General features: G+C 32.8%; 3 protein-coding genes across 5 annotated transcripts; all 3 read right to left on the bottom strand.

The window, feature by feature from the left end:
• Positions 1–5,593: 5,593 nt before the first annotated feature.
• On the bottom strand, positions 5,594–11,364 carry LOC105149567 (E3 ubiquitin-protein ligase RNF13). 2 transcript variants are annotated; one of them, XM_011062075.2, is made up of 8 exons: positions 10,883–11,364; positions 9,899–10,231; positions 8,633–8,822; positions 8,324–8,535; positions 8,074–8,248; positions 7,787–7,942; positions 7,503–7,712; positions 5,594–7,423 (listed from the first exon to the last, which is right to left on the bottom strand). In XM_011062075.2, the coding sequence occupies exons 2-8, from the start codon at positions 10,073–10,075 to the stop codon at positions 7,203–7,205; spliced, it is 1,341 nt and encodes a 446-aa protein (XP_011060377.1). In that variant the 5' UTR covers positions 10,076–10,231; positions 10,883–11,364; the 3' UTR covers positions 5,594–7,202. The 2 variants fall into 2 exon arrangements, with proteins under 2 accessions (XP_011060377.1, XP_087268147.1); XM_087412021.1 differs by lacking the exon at positions 10,883–11,364 and adding an exon at positions 10,531–10,825.
• Positions 11,365–12,137: 773 nt separating this feature from the next.
• Positions 12,138–16,270, bottom strand: LOC105149568 (uncharacterized). Its single transcript, XM_011062077.2, has 4 exons — positions 14,579–16,270; positions 14,162–14,332; positions 13,680–13,808; positions 12,138–13,581 (listed from the first exon to the last, which is right to left on the bottom strand). The coding sequence occupies exons 1-4, from the start codon at positions 16,268–16,270 to the stop codon at positions 13,423–13,425; spliced, it is 2,151 nt and encodes a 716-aa protein (XP_011060379.1). The 3' UTR covers positions 12,138–13,422.
• On the bottom strand, positions 16,078–18,545 carry LOC105149630 (phosphatidate cytidylyltransferase, mitochondrial). 2 transcript variants are annotated; one of them, XM_011062183.2, is made up of 2 exons: positions 17,286–18,545; positions 16,078–16,284 (listed from the first exon to the last, which is right to left on the bottom strand). In XM_011062183.2, exons 1-2 carry the CDS (start codon positions 18,377–18,379, stop codon positions 16,278–16,280), a joined length of 1,101 nt encoding a protein of 366 aa, XP_011060485.2. In that variant the 5' UTR covers positions 18,380–18,545; the 3' UTR covers positions 16,078–16,277. The 2 variants fall into 2 exon arrangements, with proteins under 2 accessions (XP_011060485.2, XP_087268151.1); XM_087412025.1 differs by lacking the exon at positions 16,078–16,284 and adding an exon at positions 16,663–17,177 and having other exon boundaries at positions 17,244–18,545.
• Positions 18,546–18,974: the final 429 nt, after the last annotated feature.

Below are 18,974 nucleotides of genomic sequence, written 5' to 3'. Positions count from 1 at the left end.
TTTTAAATTTAGTAAAAGTAATGTCTTTCTTTAGGCCAAATACTTTAAGTAGAGAGAAAATTTTCAAAAAATAAAATTAATAGGATATAATATAATAATTTAATTAATTTTAATATCAATGCATTGTAATTGATTAAACTTTTTAGTTAGTTATTTATGAGTACTACTCATATATAAATATTTAAAATATCAATGAATTATACAATATAATGACAGAATAAAGCGGAAAACGTGTGATAAATATTTGTTGAAAAATATTAAAAATGTCACGACTAAATTATTTGCAACTTACTTATTTTGTAATATACGTTAATATTATGATAGCCAGATCGACGCATAGCTTTGATGGTTTGACGGGCGGCGCTTTTAATATTTACTGTTAGTGCGCAGCCATTCGTTCGCCAAAGCTTGTGCAAGCAGTGCGTATCGCTCCGGGTATCCGTCATATTTCTTTTCGGAACATAATTGCGACAAGCGCAAAATAATAAACATTGTATTTACAATTGTTCACAGTACGATTACTAGGTCACACGATTGTTGTTAGCTATTCATAAATGGATCGAGATGACAATCGTGTTTCACGAAACAAATATTTTATATATGGTTTATTCATTTTGAATCGAAACGCGACAAACAATAGGATTTATTATTTGCGAGAATTATAAACAATTATTATGTTTAGTTAGTATAAAATTTCTCTCTCGCTTGAGTATAATTCTCGATTACACTTTAAACGCTATCACGAGTTATAATGCTCTATAAAAAGAGCAACGAAATAACAATGGCATATAGGAGTCAGGCATGGTAATTGTTTCGCAAATAAAATTTTTTTATATCAAAAAATAAAATACATTTAATTAAAGTCATCAATTATAAATTGATTACATTTTTAGCTTTTGATTTAAGTCCTTCTCAGATCATAAGCAATTATATACTTCTTAGGGTGCAGTCCACTTGACGTTATAAATGCTTCGAAACTTTTGATTGACCAATCGGAAGAAAGAATTAAGACCGTAGCCTTAGTAGAATAGGCCGTGAAAAATCATAACAAGTTACTATCAATTTTGGTTCAATTTTGGTCAAAGCATTACTCACAAGTGGTTGATCGATTGTTTGGTAAGAACTTCATGATATGCATTGAAAATTCAAAAAGAATCATATAAATTTCGATATGTCAGTAATTTACGTCAAATAGTTGTAAATTACAATATATAAAATAGTCAATGTTTAAAAATGAATAAATATATATTATGAAGTCTGAGAAAATAAATTAAACTTGAATATTTCGCGTAAAAAAATTTTTAATTAAAAAAGAAAAAGTATAACACAAAACGAACACTGATTATCAGTTACACTTCTCCTTTAATAAAAACTTCTTTGACGCGACTTAAGTTTAATTTATTTTCTTACACTTTATAATTTATATTTATTTATTTTTAAACATTGCAACAACCTGACGGAAATTACAATCTGACTGAAATGACTACGTTCGAGATTTGTGCGATCCTTTTTAGATTTTCAATGCACGGCATGAGATTCTTTTAAACTTTTTTTGGCACACGGAAAGAACAATTTCACAGAAGTTTTAAAAATTTAGCTAAATACAGATATGAAAATAATTGTGTTGTATTATAAAATAAATGAGAATTCTGCGTAAATATTAAAATATTTACGTAGAATTCTCAAGTTTAGAATGTCACAACTTTTTGCAGCATTAGTCATCATGCTTGAATATTTTACATAATCATTTTGGTCCAACAAAATTATTCTGAAAATTGCATCTAGCTATAGATATTTCGGCAAAACATTCTTTTCGTGCATGCAAATAAAGGACCGACAATTGAAATCAGGAGTGGGGAGGGTCTTTATAGGTTGACCTATTTTTACTAAAGATTTTTTTTTAAACTTCAAATTGAGACTGTATATTGTATTTTTTTGTTGATGAAAATTTCAGTTTATTTACTTAATTTATTTTTCTAATAACAACTCTGTATCTGGTAAAATATCTGATGGAAATAATCTTCATAGTATTTATTTTTTGTTTATAGATTTTAAATATTTTTATCCTGAGAAGTCTATTAAAGTCCTGATTTATAATTGTTAAATTTTACGTAAAATATTATGATTGTATAAGTAATCAAATTGTATTTCATATTTTATTAAATTTTGATATAAAGTAAATCATATGAAAAATTATAAACAATGAAGAAGTAAGAAATAAAGCAGAAGCTTTTTTTAAAGGAGAAAAGAAGACTGCCGATTATGATCGGCGAGGATAGAGGATGATCTTCGTTGACCCATTTTTATCAGACGGAATTTTAGCTAAAATTGAAAGTGTAATTCAATTTAATTATAAAAATCTAGGCCGAGTTTGGTTAAAGTACATTTAGTTGCAACTGATATCCGGTAAAAGCGGAGCAGTCTATATAAAAAGGTAAAAAATTCTGCAAGAACAGCTGTTTCATCCAGCTATTTGAATTTAACAGACCAGCTGAAAGAAAGAAAGAAGAGGAGAATGAAAGAAGGAATGAAATGTTACAGCTAATAATATTCAAATGAAATTCTGAGGATGTTTACAGTATCGTATTCTATTTTCTTTAATCTTTATTAATTCCTGTAATAGTAATGTAATCATTTTTCAGATATATACAATTTTTAATCAATTAACGTTAATTTATTGATTGATTCAGTGGAAAAATTCTCGTGAAAGTTTTGAAAATATTAAAAATTCCATTCGTTTATATATAATATTTTGCTAAATTAAATATATTAAATATATTAATATTAAATGTAAATGACTTTATGCAATTTTTTAAGATATTAGAGAAAATATTCAGAGGATTATTTAAATTCATGATGAACAAGATGTTGCAATAATTGGCTTGCGGTGGATCTGCAATATAATTAATGAATGTGATTTTAATGAAATCATGTTTTATGATCAAGAACGAGTAATCTCAAAGAGTGTTAACTGCTCTGTTAACTATTAGATTAAAGTTTTAATTACAGTAGCACAAAAACGTACTATAAAAACGCCATTAAACGGTAAATGAACTAAAGGCTTTACGGCAACTTTTTCATTCTTGGAATCCTCCGCAGAGAGCGGCTTTGCCGGATAAAAATAAATGCTAAATCGATAGCAAATATGCATCGAAGAAAATCTTTTATATACTAAACTGTCTACCAAATCAGCATTGAATATATTTCGAATAATATTTATTAATGAACATCGTCATGAATAATTAAATAATCAAGTGAATATATTTTCCTCCAACACTACATCTTTAAAAATTATAATATTATTATTATCATATTTATAAATTTTCGAGAAATACAAAACACGTTTATGATAACTTATCTAAATCATAAATTATTCATAACAAGATCGCGAAGAAACTCTTAAATCCCAGTTGAAATTATCGGTGAATAACTTTGTTCGTCTCCGAGTGTGTTTTGGCGTTAACGCACTTAAAACTTTGAATTATTTGGCGGAAAGGTGTTGCTATCCCCAGGGACTCTATATGACAAAATCAACGTATTTTTCACCTTGAGATAGAAGGTCAACAAAGTTGAAAAGGAAAACAATTCGAATTTGTGTAAAATTTGTGTTACTATAAGGATGTAAAAAAAAAGTCTGAGCATCCGCCAATGTCGGACGCTTATTTTCCCATGCATATGCACGCGTGTATCCGTAATATCTATAGGTACACGTGGTGCACCCCATCGATAGTCACGTTGCGTGTGCGAGCCGTACTCTCCCTTAGTCTCAAGGTGGAAACAGGGGTTGCGCATGGCTGTGAGTGAAGAGAAATTTTCGCGAATCGATAATATGCGACCAGCTGTAGCAACGGGTTAGTCACGTGGATGGCTTGTCCGTCACATCGTTGTTTGGTCCATCCGCAAAGTAATCCCCAAAGCTACCCCCTAGCGCCACGTTTCCTCGCAACGCTTTTCGGCACTCACGGCTGGAATTCTTTACATAATTTATGTAATTCATATGTTATCCTGAAAAACCAGTTCTTCTTGAAATATATGTTTCTTTCAATATATCAATCATGATTCCAAAATCTATGAGTTTATGTTTTTTGATAAGGATAGATCAATAAATCATGATTTTGATTGCACATCGTAACTATGTATTTATACATAACAGTTATGTTCAAAAACATAATTGTTATGACTGAGACATAAGATATTTTAAAAACGTCTAAAAGATATCTTAAAGATAATTTTATAAAAGGCGTCTTAAAATTGTTTAAAAAACATTTTTGGAAGATCTTACGTCCCAATTTTAGACTTTGTGTTGTCTGAGGTAAATTGTAGGGAGAAAAGAAAAAACGGAGGACATTGGCCTTACAGAAATTTAATATTGGAAGATGGTGATTAATTATTTATTTGGAGTATTAATATTGTTTAATGTTTTAACTCAAAATAGTTTTAATATTAAATTGGATTTCTGTAAGGGTGGAGGTGTTAAGATGAACTACGGGATAAATAGCCCTTACCGTATAAGAAGGGATTACTAGTGACCGAGCGATTCCTGTTCGTGCAAGTTCTTTCTTTGAGTCTTTCGGTAATTATAAATTATACATTTTATTATTTTCCAAAATGAAGTGCCAATATTTATTTTAGAAAGTTGAAAGTATGTTGGCGAATTTTTAGAGATTTTTTTAATCATTCTAAATAAGTAAAAAAAACAGACGGATTCTAGTGCCCCCCGTTTGTACATGGCATTGTCAAATTGTAGCTGGTATGGTAAAGGATAGTTGGAGAGTCATTGGGATTGCTGTGATAGCGAATGTAGAGAGGACGACTCTCTCCGCCGGTCGGGAATGATGAGTGGAGTGGTCTAGAATAGATAGAATTGGTAAAACAGCACTTGCCTCTTGCCGTTGCGTGTGTACATATCTCGAGGCAAAATACAAAGCGAAGACGCAAACTTTGAACGGTATTGTGTCATCACGTGCAACCACTCGTCATTCTCACAGCTGCAAAGTGTTAGCTCACTATTAGATCGTTTTTTTTTATATATAGCCGGTGATACCGTCATCCTCCAGTTCCTCCGAGGTCGGTGCACCATTGTGCCCGATTGATTTGCCATTTGCAAGCGCCTACGATTTTCATGACGATAAGTTCGATTTTAGATAGGAAATAATAATCCTGAAATTCGATCAATTGTTGCAACTTCTTCTTCAATGATTTCTTCGTTTAAATTTCGAAAATTTTTATTTTCAATTCATATTGTTTGATTTTTAGGAAAATTATCTGTATTTAGAGTATGGTTTATAGATGTTGTTAAATTTTTATATTTATTCGTAATTTCTTGAGGCTTTATTTATTGAGGCAATTTCGATTTCAAAGATTGACTCGATAAATTTTCTCTAATTTGATTGTTGTTTTTGTAGATATTGTAATACATTGATTCAAATCAATCATCTATCTTTTAATTTATAGCTCTCGATTTATAAATTTTTCTTTAACTTAGCTCCATACATTCTGTCATTTGACATCGCATCTTATCGACTATCAGCAAGTATAGTTGCAAATATCTTCTGTATCTTAAGACTAAGATAAGTTACATCGTACAAAAAAATATAAATACATTTTTATTATATTACATGTACATAATATTAAACAATAATAGTAAATACTTTTTTATTCCGATTTGATGATTATTTAAAAAAATTGAAAATATCTTTCAGGCATATTCTTTGTACATAATAATATCTTCCTGTTGTTATTTATAATTTTTTTACATTTTGCCACATTTTCTTCATTCATAGTCGAGCTGTATATTTAAACGACATTATTTCTATTAATCCTGAAATTAAATTGCGTGTGTAACTATGTTATAATGAGCAACAGAATATTGTTTCTGATTTGATAAGTTCTCGCAATAATGTTTCATTTGCGTGTACAATTACAATCTTGAAATAAAAGAATAAAACTACTCATATATGTTACCGTTATATGATGTCTTCTATATTTGATTTAAATTGAATATGACTGTTCCTTATTATAGACATAATTTCAACCACATAATTTCAATTGTTTATGTCGACGAAAAATGAAATAAATACATTATTTGACAGTAGCGAAATTTACATGTAATTCTTGACAGGTCTTATTATATACAGCCCACTTCATATATATAAGTACTAGTCTACTTTTTATATAAAACAGTATAGTTAGTTCACATAATATACTCTGGATAACAATATATTTTTCATAAAATTTAACGCGGTTAAAGATTCAATTTCATCAACTTAATATCTAAAGTTGACAGTTCACAGTATCCTATGTCCTGCATTGAAAGGAGTCTGCGCATTTTTGGTCTCTTAACTATATAGTATTAGAAGGTAATATTTATATATACAAACCCGATGTCGGCAACAAAGCTATGTTCGTTTTATAATATCATCAGCACTGATCATTTATCATTAAATCATCATTAAACTTAGCAAACTTATTTAAGCATATATGTATATATAATATATTACATCAATTTAAATTTTGACAACTAAATAAGTAATATGCAATTTCGATTAAATTTAATCAAATTCGAAAATTAAATTAGGCCACATAAAATTTCTAAGCTAATACACAAAATAATCTTTTGTTAAATAGAATTAGAAAATTTATAGTCTTATCTAAATATGTATTCAACTGATAGTTTCAATTAAGGATAGATGTCAAGAAATCAAACAATAATGCATAATTCTTGGAAATAAAAGAAAAACAGATCGAATAATTATACATTAATATATACATTTCATTATACATGAGTTTTTTTGTTTCGTACGTGAATCAAATTTAAAATATCTCTCAAAAGATGTTTTCAATCATATAAAATACTAAAAATTATTAATTTCTTTGCACAATACGTCACATGTGATATCGCAAAAGAAAGAAAACGATAGTATTATTACGTAATTCACTAAATATATGTTAGACAAATTAGTGCGAAAGAATGCCATAAGCAAAGTCGAAATATTATTCAAAAAAAAATATAATAATTTTTATATATGTATTAAAAATACTATCTAATTTCAGATTATTTATATATATATATATTCATCTTCATCGTATATCGCTTTATGCCATGAGCATAGTATTAACGTATTCTTTGCGAAAAAAAGAAAATTTTCGCAAGATACAAATAACTCATAATGTATAATGATAGTCACAGCTGTGTCAGGCCATTACGTAATAACATCGTTTTTGTTGGAATTACTGGCCGTCACCGACGCATTATCTGAGGTCTCTACATAATAGTCAGAATTCGACATCACAGAATTTACCATGATTCCGCGTCGTGCCGGTGCGATTTGAATGGGTGTTGAAAATGATTGAGCGTCCGCGTATAAACTCACCGTATGAGGATTAGTACTACTAGTCGAACGTTCCAACTCCTGTGATTCGCCTATAAATTGAACAAAATACATTGTAAACAAACGTTTTTCATAGCAATATATTATATGCAAGATAGTAATTAGTCTTACCGTTTATACTATGAGTATCAGATACCAGAAAAACGGTGACATTAGATGGTTCACCGGCACTAGTACTAACACCATCCTCGGTAGTAACGTAAGACTGCTCAGAATCGGAACTATTATCACTAGAATTACTACTGTCGTGTCTAGCTTGTGATCTTCTAGCTCTGTTAAAAGGATTTTCCCGTTGCCGTGTGAACGTTCCTCCTTGTGTACCTAAAAAAACATTTCTCTGAGTTTTGCAGCAAATCCGTATTATTTATTGATCGTAAAAGAAAATAATCTCGTACCTTGGTGGCCGTCACGAATAAGAGGTGCTGTATCATCGTCCGAGTCACTCTCATCGGTCACAACTTGCTCGTCAGCTGCAAAAACCTTCCTTTTGCAAACAGGACAAACCCTTCGATTTTTTGTCAACCAAGGGTCAATGCATTTTGAATGATAAGCTGAAATTAATGAACAAATAAATAGTAGTAGTTTAATATTTAAGATATCTTAGATCAAGAAGAAAATTCTAGTTGAAAGAATAAAATATCGTTGTAATGGAAACGTCGAGTAATTTGTTAGAGAAACGTACCATGTGCACATGGTAAAACTCGTAATTTCTCTCCTTCTACATAATCGTCCAAACAAATGGCACACGTCTCGTACGGATCACCCTTTGTATACTTGTGTATAGGAATCTTTTTTAAACTAGAATTAGGCAACCTGTGCCTCCGTTGTCGCCTTCTATCTTTTATGCATCTAACAATCTATAATACATATGGTATTAAAGTCGATAAAATATTATACACACGTGGTATTTTATCATTATATTTACGACTTACCATAAAAATAACTATAATTAAAAAACATATTCCAACAACAATAGCGAAAGGCAAGAGCAAATGGGTGTTAATATTGAATGGCAGATCATCATTAATTACTACAAAATAACCCTGATTGTATAAATAATTATCTTTGATAACAAGTCCTGTAATTTCACCAACAAACACAGATGGTATCAAAATTCCTACAGGATCTTTTGCTGACATCGGTTCTGAAATAAGATAATCATCTCTTTGCTATGTATTCATTGAAACGTTTTAGACAACGTTTTAGTGCTTCTATGTGTCATTAATATATGACTAGTTTACCTAGTTCATTGCTGTTTACATTGTGAATAATAGCAGCATCATATCCAGCTTCTTGTGCCATTCGAATTTTAATTTCAAAGCTACAGTTATAACGTCGTATTAACGCTATCCAATTACCAGTGGTATTATTGTTTGGCGGAGCCTGTATCTTATGGCATGCAGTAGGAGGATCGGCATAAACCACCATGCCCTAGTAAAATTGTATAACAAAATTGAAGAGATACAAAATATATATTGTTCATTTGTTACAATAATGACATAACTATGACTTTTTAGTTGCTTATAAAAAAAAACAGATAAAGAAAAGGTAAAGAAAAAAAAATACTTTAAATATACATTTTATTCTCCTTTCTATAATTATTACATCAATTATTCCAAAATTAAAATTTTAATGATTTCGAACATCAGCTTTATTTTTTTTTATTGCTACACTAGACTGCACTAGAACTTTCTTTTCCTTTTTTGCTAAATATCAAATCTATTTCACTTTAAATACAGAAAGTGCATACTAGAAAGTGTTATACTTCAACTTACACAAAACAGATTTATTCAAATTTATTTTCTGAAAAATTTCGTTTTTTTTATCTAAGTCATTATAGTAAATAAGCGATATATATATATATATAAAATTTATTATATAGGTGTCCGGTGATATATGGTTAATTAATCCGAGGATAATTTCAGAACATTCTAGATACAAATTTTTATTTTTCTAGGTCAATTAATTTTCATTACTTAATTAATTTTCATTGATTCGCGCAATATTATTATATGTTTTGTATTCAAGTTAAGATTATATATGACGAATGAATTAAATTTGAACACAAGTAAATTTGAAACAATATTATTTACTAATTTATAAATAATCTCAAATAAACATTCAGTAACGATAATTTTTTTACTATATTCTATTTTATAATTGCAGATATTAAATTCAAGTTTTCTATTAGTAACTCGCTGTATTGAATCTTTAAGGGAGAACTTGCACTTAAACACAATTTCTTTTCATTAACGTATCCAAGCATCACCTTATTAAAATTATTAATTTATTGGCACTTCATTAAATACTTAGATTTCATAATCTCAAAGTTATTTGCAGCTTTTTCATTTGCAATCATCCCATCATAAATATCATAAAGAATGATAAAAATGCCAGATCAGTCCTGAAATTCCAGGAGCTTTCTAGGATTCAAGAAATTAAAAAAACTGAACACCCTAAAAAATTACATATATATAATTTATTATAAAACAAATTCAACAACATACCTTGATGCCTTCCGGAGATATTATGCCTCCAAACTTGGCAGGCATATCGCGAAACTCTTCTTCGATCTGTCTTCCAATTGTAGAAAATACTAGAATATCCGCACTGCTGTATGCAGCGAAGAAAATCAGGAAGATAAGCCATAACAAGACTTGGTGGTTTAAACAGCACTGGCGCATTTTGAAATCGGTCTAAACATCCACCTTTTCGTCAAGTTTAGTATTTCCCCTCGTTCAAATGGTTCATTCTACGATTGTTAGGTTTACTTTTCTGATATTAAAGAGTGACATCCAATGCAAATAGAAATACATCTTAAAAAGTGCAGCCAGGCTGCTCTGAAAAAAATAAATATTATTACATTCCTTCTTGTTAATTCCAAAATTACATTCTGTTGCTCAAATATATTCACGAAGTAGATCTCTAATAACTCTTAGATATTGATCCTACAATAGACACACGCGATATTCGTATTCTAAACGAAGTGATTCACAATACACGCCCTATCTACGCCTAATCTAAACAAAGTAAACAAACATGATGTGCGCGGCCAGTAGAGAATACTAAACGATTCTATAAATCGCGCTAAACACATAATAATCTTCCAAGAAATTGCTCCAAAATCTCCGAGACCAACTTGTTATCCACGATTTGTAAGTGGATTTCCGCGCAGCTGCCTCTGTGGTCCATGCGACGGAGGGGAAGAGGAAGAAAGATCTTCGACCTCGTTGACAAGGAGCACAGAGGAAACACCTGACGTCAACGGAAACGGTCGTTTACTCCGCGAGACGAATTTGAGTTTCGTGTTGACGATTCTTGCTCGGAGACGAGGGAAATTGACGATATGTATGAATCATATGCAAATGAAACGCGTGCAAAAACAGGTCAATGGGCTCGCTCGGTTTTGGAGCTGATCGTAGATAACCGATCGACGACGACGTGGGGCAGCGTTATATATTCGGTGCGGGAAGGACGTGGATGATACGTACTTCGAAATCAATCGAATCTCTCATCCGCACGCGACTATTAGTCACTTGACGTCGTGAACGTTCCTTGATCGACCATTGACAAGAACAGTTCCTCGGGGAAAAGGGGGGGGAGAGATCCTCTTCTCTCCACTGTCTTCCTTTTCCTCTTTTCTCGAATATTCTTATATGTCCAGGAAACGTTTTTAGAATTCTTCCTGAATCGTCCCTGACGCACCGCTCGCGTGACCGGGAGACGGAAGGGACGGGCACGTCACGAACGTCGCTTTCGAGGTTAGTTGCGTCTCATTCTTCGATCAGTCTTCCCGTGAACGTCGGACGGCGGGAGGGACGGCGACGACGCGAGCGAACAACGGCGGGGCGGACGATCAACAACGGCGGCGTCGATCGATCGGATCGGTGTCGCTCGCCATGCAAAGGAATTGGCTAATTATAATCAACTACAATGAGACAAGTTGTCAGTCAGTCGGACTCGCACTAGTCGCACACAGTGCGACTCGCACTAGTGCGTGTGATCCGTAGCCAATCGCGTGCGTAGGCGAGAGACAGCCTCGACACGCAATTCTTTTAATTTGTTCTTTGTAGCTGATCTTCTGGACGTTTTGCTTTTTTGTTTTCTCAAAAAAGAGAAATATGTAATATTTAATAACATTTTTTATATAATGGAATATCTAATTATAATGTTATAATTGTTATTCTGATAATTATATAATATTATGTGTAATAGATAATTATATAATATTATGGAAATTATATTATTATAGGATCTCTAATCATTATATTATATATTATTATAATATCTTATTATTTATTTATTTTAGCTGATTATATAATCTGATCTTATTACATAATTTTTATTGGATTGAACAATGCGGTATTAACTCATTTTATTAACTTAAATGATATTTCCAATTGTTTGCAATTTGTTTATATTTGATTTATTTTTGAAACCACAAAATTATTTTTTATTAATTTTAATGTATTGATTAACGTTTTAGTGAAACAGAAGATGAAATGGATAAAGAAATAAACTGAGTGTTTAGTTTGCTTTTAATCAGCGATTAGCACTTATTCAAGAAATTCCTGTACGATTTAAAAACTATAGGAAAAATATTTCTAGTTTCAATAGCAAATTACACATTTATTTTATCTTCCGTTTCATTAAAACAATAATCGCTACTGCATTGTGTTCAATCAAATAAAAATTAATTGACATAATTGAAATAAAACGCCAAAGAAAAGAAAATGGTGAACCAACTTTAATCAAAACATATTTTATTTTTGTGTGTACAAATTCAAAGATTTACGTAAATTCTTGGCAGAAAATAATGAACGATCATCAAATGATATAAACCTGATAATTGTTCGATTCGTATTTCATGCCATGACAAAGAAAGTGCGTTAGCACAAGGATCAATAAACTAACGAAGTTTGAGATCCTTCACAGATCCTTGGGATACTACAATTGTTTGGGATACTACAATTGTTGTCTTAAGATGTTGTTTCAGGCCCACCAAAATATAGAACCACCTTTTGAGAACATGTATGTGAAATCAGTGTGATGTATCTTTTTTTTTCTCGAAAGTACAAGTGTGACAATGTAGTTTTGCTGCAACTACGCTGATATGTACCTTTTATAAAGATACGTATCAACAGTGCCAAATGTCGCACTATATATTTTGTACTGTTTCACTTATAGAAAATAACAAACAAACAACGAACGGCGTATTTATTTTATACGAGCAGAAATGTACCGTACAATCGTTATTATTACATGTGCATCACTGTCGTTTTCTTTTACGATGCATTACATACAGAACATTATATACATTATAATATTTATAAAACCTTCGTTCGATTGTAATTTATGCAAATTCGTTGCAAGTTCATTACAAAATACGATGTGCAGGACACACGACTGGAAAAGTTTTGTCTAAAACAACACATTCGATTTGTAGTCGCAGATATATAAAAAGAAAGATGTATAAAAAGAAAGTAACAACAATCCGCGATACAATTTACAACGACACATTCGTTTCGGAAAAAGCTGAAGAAAAGCTGAGATTAAAATCGAAATAATATTTAACGAAAGTTAGTCGACTCCATAGCAAAATGTCGTTTTTGTAAAAAATGTGTTATAAAAAATCACAATCAGAAAAACAATCAGAAAGACGAATATAAGTTGACGTGTATTCTGCTAAAACATTCATGTAAAATTGTCAGTCAAGATGGCGAGAATCCTGTTAATTCAAGGCACCGTCAAACAACATTCGATATCTGCCAATTTCCTTGTGTATTTAATGTAGAATCTAAGCTTCATTAACTATTTACAATTATCGTAATTTTATCCCCATAAGAATTCAAATCCGTTTTGTCTATGCGAAAATCCATTGTCGCGAGCCACTGTACTTTCATTAGTAGTCTTTCTTTCTACTCGATCAACTTGCAAATCTCAATGTATTTAATACAGAATATAACTCCTTTTACAATTTGCAATTATTTACAGTTATTATAATTTTATCCCCCAGGAAAACTCGAACTCGTTAAATTTGTCCACGTGAGAACCTATCGTCAAGCAACTGCGCTTTCATCAGAATAGTCTTCTTTTGTGCTTGATCAAATCGATTGACTTGTAAATCGATATCTCTATCAAATGGTCTTCTTGTTGACATTCCAGTTCGTCTTGCTTCCTTTTCCTCTTTCTAAAAAATAAAATATATATAGTATACTTCAGCGAATGTATGAAAATAATTAATTTGATAATTTGAAGATTATAACTTTAAAAAATGAATTAAGTTACCTTTTTTTTCTTGGCAATTTTGTTTTGGTGCATTTCTAGTAACGATTTCTCATGTTTTCTGCTTTTATCCACTTCCTTATGATATTCATTTACATGTTTTTTCTCTGATTCTCTGAATCTTTTTGCTTCCTAAAAAGTATGCCATGAGCATAACATTAGTACAGTAGAATTACATTTATATGAGTTCGTACTGTTGTTTATACACACTATAGCTCTTATTATCCGTAATTCGGATAATAGGAGTTCGACATGATCGACTTTAATTTTCTGAATGTCGACTCTTATAATTAACTAATAAGTACCGATAAAATGAGCTTTTATTATCCGAATTATTTGGTTATCGGAATTTTCTTATTCCTCAACGGACAAACGGATAAACGGAGTTCTACTGTACATATATTAAAATTCTAAAACTTTCATGATAACATAAATAGAATACCTTGTAATTGAAAATAGAGATGTAAAATATTTCTTATATTTACCAAGTCCATCTGCTTCCGAGCTTTTTGTGCTGGTGTATCAGTCCAACATGATCTATCCGACATATCTGGACCATCTCGAAGCTTGAATTTGCGCGGGCCTAATCCAAGATTAGGAGCTTGAGCGGATGGTAACTCAGTCATCCATTCCTCACGTTTATTTCCGATATCCATCTGAAATATAAATACCTTTCTCGTTGACAAAACTAATAATCCCCAATAATAATTTATTCGAATACTGGATAGTTGTCTTATACTAAATATCCAGCTTTTCTCTATTATTCTGTATACAAAAAATTTTATAATAATATAAACGAGAGCAAGAATAAAAACTTAAATCTTTCCCAGGATAATTAGACAATAAAAAAATGAAAATATCTAAAAAAGAGGACATCTAAAAAAGAGAAACATTTTCTTTACCTCTTCCGAATATTTTTCATTCCTAATTCTTTGTGCTCTTAGATCTAATTGCTCGTGAACGCGGCTAGTTCTTAGAGCTGGATGATCCACAGGTAGAGGACCTATCGCAGAATCGTCATCGGAATTCGAAGACGCGATCAAACCTTCTTCACGCGATTTCAAAACATCAGGTAGCACAGGGCCGATAATTCTATCCAGCGAATCTTTCTTTCGTTGACGTTGTAACAAATGTGGTGGCAGTGCTGGTCCGAAAACAGCATCCGCTGCATCTTCTCGCTCTATGCTTTGATGATCATTTAACTGAGGTAGCAAACGAGGTCCAATAAAATTCATATTTTTTCCATCGACCTCATCGTTAATTTTATCTTCGAGATTATTTACCTCGGAATCAAGTTTATTACCGTCGGACGCATTAGATGCGAATCCTGGTGGTAAAAGCGGACCGTACGTGGATCTGGCTTGACCCATATTCTTTTCGTAATCGTGTTCGTCCGAAGAAGCATTAGAGCGCAAATATCTCTCTTTCGAGTTGGAACATTCGACATTACTATCATAAATAATTCTTTCCTCTTCACGATACTCAGACTTTTCTCTCTCAGAATCCATACAAGCCTCTCTCGTTACCAAGAGTGTCGTGTGCGATGTGGAGTTGAGTAAGGAATCTGAAACGGCACTAGGATTATTATTACTGGAACTAGATGCCGGATCATAACTCCTTCTTTTTACCTTTAATTCCTCCCGCAGTTTTCTCGTGCTGGCTTCGTCGTCGTTCTTTCGCTTTGCATAACTTTCTGACCGGATTTCGGAATCGTGTTCTTCTCTTTTCAGCTTGATCTTACGCGAGTGAGGAGACGACGTTCGGCTCTCGGAATCCCGACTGTCGGACATGTTCTCATCGGTCTCCGATAGAACGTCGAATTGCGACAGATCCAAATCCTTGCAATCTTGAGCCTCTATCGATGAATCCTTCTTAGTATTCTCGCTCGAGCGAGTCTCACTGTGACTGCGTTCTCGCTCGGTGTTCTTAGGCGAGGAACAATCCCTTGAATTCTGTGACCTGTTCTCCTTAGATAGCTTCCTGGAAGAGTCGTGCCTCCCGTGATCTTCTCGAGACCGATGATCGTCATTTGAGGACTTGATTCTACTGGACTGATGAGATCTATCTCGACTCCTGTCGCGAGAACGATGCTTGTGCCTTTCGTGATATCGACTTCGATGCTTATCGCTCGACGCTCGCTCGTCGTGATGGTTTCTCTCGTACGAATGTTCCCGCGATCGTTGCATCCGGTGGACGCTTCGATCCCTGTCCGATTGCCGTTTCGAATCACGCGATCTCTCCCTCGCATCACCTCCGTTGGAATTTCTGGAGCCTCTATCGTTCGTGGCGAATCCAGATCTGTTTTCCCTGTGGTCTTTGTGCAAATTTTTACTATCCTCCTTCAAGTTTCTCAATTCATGCTTCGAATGCTTTGTGAAGTGTCTGAGGTCCTTGTCATCCATTTTACTCTCGTGTTTGGATCGTTCCTTCCTGTCCCGATAGTTCTCGCCATGGGATGATTTATGTCTCTTAGGCGTCTTTGTTCGGTCCGTAGTATCCACAGTCGCGGCCGAATCCTTGCGCGTAGCTTCGAAACGAAATCGCCGTCCGTCATCGCTATCTTGACTCTCTGAATCGGAATCCATCGCTGTCATAGTCTAATTACATGCTGAAAGCACGATAAAACTATTATAAGTTGAGTCTTTATTGATAAATGTGTATATAAATTATAATGTAACTTATGTGTGTAATATACATATATATTGAGTATTCCATTTTAATTTAAATCTAGACAAATATCTCTTGAAAAGAATATATAAGATACGAAAAAATGTTTATTTAAAAAATTACTCTACATATTTTACTCTTTTATATATATATATATACACATTTTAAATAACTGTTTTCTTTATATCAATTGATTCATTTCGTTATTCTATTCATAAAAATGTTAAAGTATGATTACAAAAAAATTAATGATTTACAAGATGTTTAATATTTCATGTAAATATGTACTAGAATAAGGTATAAAATAACTCGTAAACTATTTATTTTTTATTTCTCTTAATACTTTTATATGCAGAATGATTAGGAATCATATTAGGTAAAAAAATTATATAATTCCATTTTTAAAATTGAAGGTGATCTTCATATATTTTTGGCGTCTCCACTTAGAAAAAAAACGTGACCTCCACGAAATCGTTTCATTTTCATCTAAAACATTTTTTCGTATCTTACGTATTTTTCAAGATACTTACAGTTAAAATGATGTATAATATTCTGTATATGTGTATAATATACGACTATATGCAAGTTATTTTGGATTGTCGCGATAATATATAATATGCAATTTTGACAAAGTTTAAATTTATTTCAATGGAACAATTATTTTGAAGAAAAAAAAAGCTGTCGTTTTACGAGCGTATACCACAAATTGAAGGTATCAAATAATACCTATAAATAAAATATTACATTGTTGAGTGTAACTTCATTTTATTTGTGATACAGGCTTCGTATAAGAATTTACAAATGTAAAACATGTAATAATGTATGTATATATATGTATATATATATATATATATATATATATATATATATATATATATACATATATATCTACATATATATTAAGATTGGATTAGCTTTATCTAAAAGAATAGTGGTAACTACTCGACGCGTTTCTCAGCGTTCTTAGGCTTTGTCTTCTTTACAACAGTTTCAACAATTTTATTGATTTTATTCGGATCAGGCTTGGGTAACGGATTGGACTGTAACATCTTAATTATCTTGGAGCCGCTGTACTTAACGGATTTTACAAGACCCGCGGTTACGATTCCCTTTAGACTTTGCGTTACGCTAGACCTCCAAACGATCTCTTTCAAACATTGATCCAACAAATCGTAACACTCAGGATCGTGTGCGATCGCACGCAAGCAATCTTCCGTGTCTTTCGATCTTGGCCCATGTGACCACATCCTGACTAGTTTAATCTGGGGCGTTTTGGGTAAATGATTCAAATGGTGAATTTTAGTCGTCGGGCTGGTGTCTTGATTACACATGATAGCCATGTCATTTGACTTTGGAATATCTACGTAATTGTCAAAATGTTTCAAGATCGGTTCGTACAACTGCTTGAAATGATGCAATTGTGGCAATACAATGTTGCTGATCTTATCTTTATTTTCACCGAAAATCATTCGAAAATCGCCGTGATAGGATAAACTGGTGATCCTTTTGAAAAAGTCAATCTCCGTAAAATGTTCAGGCAGCAACAACAGAGCTGCATGCACAGACGAATGTAAATTCTGCACCAGTGCGGTACGCAGTTGAGAATTCTCGTCCGGTTCCATCAATACCTTAACCGGTTTATGCAATCTCCCAGCTAAGTACAGATCGTTCCAGTCTAATAAATCTTCCACCAACGAAACCTCGGATATCACGCCATACTTAATAAGCTGATCTTGGTTTGTTCTCACCAACGTGTTGTAAAATATTTTAGCGCCCGATCCTTCTTGGACATTAGTGATCACTTTAGGACTGAGATATCTTAATAGTTGAGCGTAGTGCTTGGGATTTTTCGCCAAATTCTCTGTGTGCCATTTGTTAGCATTGCGTACAACGAATATGAGATCCAACATGTTATTGTCATCGTTGTTGATTTGTTTGAACGCACCTGATCCATAAGCAAAACAAAATTTCATATTCTTGGGAAACTCCTCAAGTAAATACTTCAGTTGAGGCATTTTGACAATTTTATCCATCATTCTGGATTATTATCCAAAGCTCCAATACAACAGGTGCTTTCCAGAGTGCGCGTAAACAATACCTATAATTTCAGCCTCTTAAATTGTCCTGTCTAATTTTAACGAAGAAGCTCGCTAAAGGATACGCTCTACGATCATGACGCAGCCAACATTGCAGTTCGCACCAAGAAGGTTGATGTTTCACGCCGTGACGATCATCGAGATTCGAGGATGAAACGCCGAAGGTGACAGACAATTATCGAGTCGTAATGTCTCTCGTCCTAGGTGCCAATAATACGTGCCTGAGAAATTGCCAGATCGATCAACCGCGCGCTTTCCCAACACATTCGTCCATCTAACCTAGAAACGCAACTCGTAAATAGTTCGCTTTCGAGTCTACTTACTCATTGAAGGAGTGGGACTGTTCCTTTTCCGGAAAGAGACTAACCGAGATGGTTCCAAAAGGATCACCAAGGAGAGAACCAGCTCAGATCGTTTTCAATCCAACCAGATCTTTTCGCGATATTAAACGAATATGTATACCCGCGTGAATATCAGATTTACATTCACATATGTATGCTATGAAAGGATCGTAACTTACACCCTCGTATTCGTG

The sequence above is a fragment of the Acromyrmex echinatior genome, chromosome 12 (assembly GCF_024713525.1).
Source record: "Acromyrmex echinatior isolate Ae372 chromosome 12, ASM2471352v2, whole genome shotgun sequence".
Classification (NCBI taxonomy): domain Eukaryota; kingdom Metazoa; phylum Arthropoda; class Insecta; order Hymenoptera; family Formicidae; genus Acromyrmex; species Acromyrmex echinatior.
This window is presented reverse-complemented; position numbering and strand designations above follow the sequence as displayed.

What these genes read in the sequence shown, in the direction of transcription:
- LOC105149567 (XM_011062075.2), bottom strand. Translation starts at nt 10,075, where the DNA reads ATGCGCCAGTGCTGTTTAAACCACCAAGTCTTGTTATGGCTTATCTTC. An exon ending in TGTAAACAGCAATGAACTAG is followed by an intron (nt 8,536 to 8,632) that starts GTAAACTAGTCA and finishes ATCTTATTTCAG; the next exon opens with AACCGATGTCAGCAAAAGAT. An exon ending in TAATTATAGTTATTTTTATG is followed by an intron (nt 8,249 to 8,323) that starts GTAAGTCGTAAA and finishes TATGTATTATAG; the next exon opens with ATTGTTAGATGCATAAAAGA.
- LOC105149568 (XM_011062077.2), bottom strand. Translation starts at nt 16,270, where the DNA reads ATGACAGCGATGGATTCCGATTCAGAGAGTCAAGATAGCGATGACGGA. An exon ending in ATGAAAAATATTCGGAAGAG is followed by an intron (nt 14,333 to 14,578) that starts GTAAAGAAAATG and finishes TTTATATTTCAG; the next exon opens with ATGGATATCGGAAATAAACG. An exon ending in AAATTGCCAAGAAAAAAAAG is followed by an intron (nt 13,582 to 13,679) that starts GTAACTTAATTC and finishes TTTATTTTTTAG; the next exon opens with AAAGAGGAAAAGGAAGCAAG.
- LOC105149630 (XM_011062183.2), bottom strand. Translation starts at nt 18,379, where the DNA reads ATGATGGATAAAATTGTCAAAATGCCTCAACTGAAGTATTTACTTGAG.